Source organism: Sardina pilchardus, chromosome 4, assembly GCF_963854185.1.
Source record: "Sardina pilchardus chromosome 4, fSarPil1.1, whole genome shotgun sequence".
NCBI classification, from domain to species: Eukaryota; Metazoa; Chordata; class Actinopteri; order Clupeiformes; family Clupeidae; genus Sardina; species Sardina pilchardus.
This window is the reverse complement of record NC_084997.1, coordinates 31938614-31943613: the sequence shown is the minus strand read 5'-3', so window position 1 is coordinate 31943613 and position 5000 is coordinate 31938614. Positions and strand designations below refer to the sequence as shown.

General features: G+C 42.7%; 1 protein-coding gene across 1 annotated transcript in view; it reads left to right on the top strand.

Annotated features, from left to right (window-relative positions):
• Nucleotides 1–1124: 1124 nt before the first annotated feature.
• LOC134078850 (E3 ubiquitin-protein ligase TRIM35-like) overlaps nt 1125–5000 on the top strand; it is a 5978-nt gene continuing 2102 nt past the window's right edge. Inside the window, exons 1-3 of the mRNA XM_062535006.1 lie at nt 1125–1580; nt 4174–4269; nt 4373–4603. Of these exons, the coding sequence (XP_062390990.1) occupies nt 1185–1580; nt 4174–4269; nt 4373–4603 (723 nt within the window). The 5' untranslated portion in view covers nt 1125–1184. The remainder of the gene's footprint in view (nt 1581–4173; nt 4270–4372; nt 4604–5000) is intronic.

The window sequence follows — 5000 nt, the reverse complement described above, 5'->3', positions numbered from 1 at the left end:
AATAGACTGTCCGAAAGCCAAGCGCTCTTACTAGATGGGTACTTTGTTTGGCGTGATTTCCAAGCGTGCATCCATGCATCTGTTTTGGCCTCAGATATCCCATAATCCATTGTGCAGCGCAGGTCAAGCTCCACACGTCATGCAAATCGTCAACACACCCCCCTCTCCGAGTCAGGTGACGCCAACTAGTTAGTGCTGTCCAAATGTAGGTAGGGACGCATACTGAGGAGCACGCTAACTGAGACGCTACTGGAAAGAAGGTACTATCCAGCGTGCACGCTTGACACTGCTTGGCACTGTCCCCACTTCAGCCAAACAGTAAGCCATCCCAAGCAGCTAGATCAGCAAAAGGAGCTGGCAGAGGAGGCAGAATCTAAATCACACATGCTAATATAATATATGATTTAGATTCTGCCTCCTCTGCCAGCTCCTTATTATTCTAATATATTAGCATGTGAGGGGTGGAGTGGAACAAAGTGTGTGTTCAGACAGTGGAAGTGGGAATGATCACTGGCAGTGTGTGTTAGTGGCTGTGTGTCTGTCTGTCTGTCTGTCTGTCTCTGTGTGTGCTATTGTGACCTTGTGTGTGATAGCAGCTTCCTGTGTGTGTGTGTGTGTGTGTGTGTGTGTGTGTGTGTGCGTGCGTGCGTGCGTGTGTGTGTGTGCGTGTGTGTGTGTGTGTGTGTGTGTGTGTGTAAATACTGGAAGATGGAAGAAACAGAATGGAGGAATCACATTTGTTGTAAAACAGCTCTACACCACTGTTTGTTCCCTTTCATGAATTTAGAGACGTTAGCATTTCATATACAGCATTAGACATTGCAGCATTGGCCTCTGTCCCATCTGTCAGGTCTCCTGTCATATGAGTAGAACATTAACCCAAACATGAGGATCAAAGTCAGAGGATTTTCAAGCTGCAGGACTGACCAATCAGAGTCCTCTTTCTCCAGAGACCTTTGGTCTGACTGAGTAAGGAAGGCGCTGGAGAGAGTGTGCTGTTAGTTCTCCCGTAAATAACAGATTTAGTTTGTAGCTGTGTATCAGATGGATTACTGAGTTTTGCTGAAAAAAAAAAAATAGGCTACTAACACTGTTTGTTTAGAAGATCAGATCACTACAGTGAAAAGAAAAATACAGTATATCAAAATTGGTGAAGTTGGTGAGATAAGACGTTCGGGGACAAAATGGCGTCAAAGTCTGAAGAAGATTACTGCTGTCCTGTGTGCTGTGACATCTACAAGGATCCATTAGTCCTGTCCTGTAGTCACAGTGTGTGTAAAGTCTGTCTGCAGAAGTTCTGGGAAGCCAAAGGATCAAGAGAATGTCCAGTCTGCAGGAGGAAATCCTCAAGGGATTTTCTGCCCCCAAATCTGGCTCTAAGGAACCTCTGTGAGGCGTTCTTACATGAGAGAAGTCAGAGAGCTTCAGCAGGGTCTGAGGTGCTCTGCAGTCTGCACAGTGAGAAACTCAAGCTCTTCTGTCTGGACGACAAACAGCCTGTGTGTGTGGTGTGTCAGGCATCAAAGAGGCATATCAATCACACCTTCAGGCCCATAGATGAAGCAGCACAGGACCGTAAGGTAAGAATCTACTCCCATACTGTTGGTAAGACTAAAACATTTTAATTAATTTTCTTAAAAGAATAAGCACTGTAGTGAATGATTGTGAATGATTCAGCAGAGACGTCCAGCAGAAAATACCGTACCATCTCTCATATAACAGTAGATGGAGCTGCACTGCCTCTCATATAACAGTAGATGGAGCTGCACTACCTCTCATATAACAGTAGATAGAGCTGCACTACCTCTCATATAACAGTAGATGGAGCTGCACTGCCTCTCATATAACAGTAGATAGAGCTGCACTGCCTCTCATATAACAGTAGATGGAGCTGCACTGCCTCTCATATAACAGTAGATGGAGCTGCACTGCCTCTCATATAACAGTAGATAGAGCTGCACTACCTCTCATATAACAAAAGATGGACATTCTGCTCTTAAAACTGTTGACTGCCGATAACACTGTATCCAAGAAAAAAGTCACTCATCACTGTTTACATAGTTACCATTTCTAATATCTCTTCACGAGTGACACCCATCATGTGGTGGAGGATGTTACTCTATGATGATTATTATTAAATTACAAGTTTGCTTGGCTGTTGCTTGACATTGACATTGACATTTTTCAATATTCATGTAGCTACGCCTCTAACAGTATCTCTCAATGCAACATTTCCACTTTAGAAGAATGGCTTCAAAGTATCAAAGTGGCATCTCAGTCAGTGCTGCAGTGGGATGCTGGTATTGCGCTGTCATGTCTCAATCAATGGCAGTGACACAACTTATCACTTTAGCCTATCTGCCCTATGTGCCTCCTCCTGGTCCACATCGTCCATGGTCTGGAGGCTTGTGGCTGCTCCTCATCTAGATTTCAAAAATTGTCATTAGTAGACTAAAATATGAGTCTAATAAATTAATCAATTTGCCTACACAGTGTCATCTTTATCACAGTGCAAAGTCTCTGTCTCACCTGCTGGTTGGCTTTTTCGTAGCCAACCCTGCAGTGATGTGCTGCCCTTTGCTGCCTACTCGAGTTGTCTCTTCCTCTCCTGAATCTTTTCAGTGGTCATATTATGACTCCAAACAATACCCCAAATAGTGATAGGATTTAGGTATTTAACCATTTTGAATGAAATAATGAATGTGATGCATTACTTCCATCATTCATTCTTCTTGCTAAAACGAAATGTGAGAAACAAACTATTTGCAGACATGTAGACCAAAATAATAGTAGCCTGCTATGTGACAACGGGCTGCTTGTCTGCTTGCAAGCTATCTGTCTGATTATTTAGGCTAAACGTAGGGAACTCAGCCTGGATTTATGAAGATTGTAATTAATGTCATACAACTTGATGATGATTATTGTTCGTTTGTTATAGCCTACATCACAAACTCACCTTTTCTGACAAAGTTAGGGAGGCAGTCGGTCTCACCAGACAACTCTCAGACAGGCTCAGCTCAGGTGCCAGTCGCGTGTAGCTCTGCAGTGCAACATAATTTGCCCCCCCCCCCCCCCCCCCCATACTGACTTCACTCTCGGTGCCTCAATGGAAGTGAATGAAGCTACTTTTACTTTGCGATTTAAAAAAAAAAAAAAAATCTAGGCCCACGTGAAATTCCTCATCCATTGTAGCCTACGATGTATTATTATTTTTTTGCCCTCGGAAGGGCAACGTGAGTCGAGAAGGGCATATTAGGGCAGTTGCCCGCGCAACCTGAGCAACTCCCCTGTGCACGTGTTGGCCAGAAACACATTAGGCCCCAATAAGGCTCCAGAAGTCAGTGGCCCACAACTGGCCCAGGACGTAAAGAGGAACAACTTCCTCAACAGGAAGCTCAAATCATCAAAGTCCGCCCCCCTCTCGCCAGGCTGCCAACCATCAGCATGGGTTACACACAGCGTGGGCACTCTGGGATTGGCATCCGGTCACTACAGAACTACTGTGTGACATTTATACCAAGCTGGAGAAGTGACCCTTTTGTCACTTTCCACTGGTTGATAAATTATGTTTACAGGTTTTGAAAAGTGACATTAAGGGGTAAACACCACTTCCCACATAATGGACCTTCAATATCTAAAATATCTCTTAATGAATATTATAGGACTCTTGGTCTGGAAATGTTCACATATTGTTAGTGTTTATGTATGTCTATTTAAAGAGCATTTCCACATAGATCTAATGTTTACACACTCTGAGGGGAATGTTGATGAGTCTATGTCCATACCTCCAGCTCGAGTTGGTAGACCTGAATGTTTTGGGGGGAGTTTGTACCGACAGAACTCGGTGACCTCGAGAAACGAGATCTTTGTGAAAAATTGCCGGAATTCTCCTTTAATCTACTCTCTGGTATCCCATGGCAGCCCAACATCACTCCTGACTTTGTACACATAGATCTACAGTGTGTGTTTTTGTTGACAGTGGACATGGATCTGATGTGTGTTTTCTCTCCCCCCCCCCCCCCCTATTATTATACATTTTGTATAATACACACTTTCTAAGTACCATTTAGTCTTGTTGTATTGTCATTGTGTTCATGTTCCTCACAGGGATGAATAAACTATAAATGTATAAATAAATAGGCTAAAGGCTAATGTATTGTTTATTAATTTCAGAAGGAGCTCAAGATCAAACTGCAGCCCTTACAGACAAAACTGAAGACCTTTAAAAAAGATAAAGTCATCTGTGACCAAACAGCAGCACATATTAAGGTGAGACCTGAGAGTTAATTTGAAGAATTGTGAATGGTTTCAAATACAACTGACTTATGTTTCATGATAAAAATGAATCCATAACCTGTTGTTGTTTTTGTAGACACAAGCCCAACGCACAGAGAGGCAGATCAAGCAGGAGTTTGAGAAGCTTCACCAGTTTCTACATAATGAAGAGACAGCCAGGATAGCTGCAGTGAAGAAGGAAGAGAAGCAGAAGAGTCAGATGATAAAGGAGAAGATTGAGAAGATGAGCAGAGAGATCTCATCTCTTTCAGACACCATCAGAGCCATAGAGAAGGAGATGGGATCTGATGACATCACATTCCTGCAGGTATGGACTATTCACTACCTGTGTAATGAAGTGTGTAAGATCTGCTTTAATGATTAAAAATCCAGGCTGTAGTATTTTATTGACCACCTCATGCCACTAATAACATTGTATCAACCTTCATTTTATACATCATCCTTATTGATTATGATGGATAGTAAGATCAGATTCAACTCCTGTCTGTCAAATATACAAGTTTCTCTCTTAGCTAAATGAATACATGTACATGTAATGTGAGGACTGCAGGGCTTGCAGGCACATTTTCAGTGTGTGTGTGTGTGTGTGTGTGTGTGTTTTGTTCATACACGCCCAACTTCACAACCTAAAGGTTGTTGGTATGATATTGATATGAATAGCATATGAACAGCCTTGTGGTGAGCACAGCGTTTTAGTAAAACAA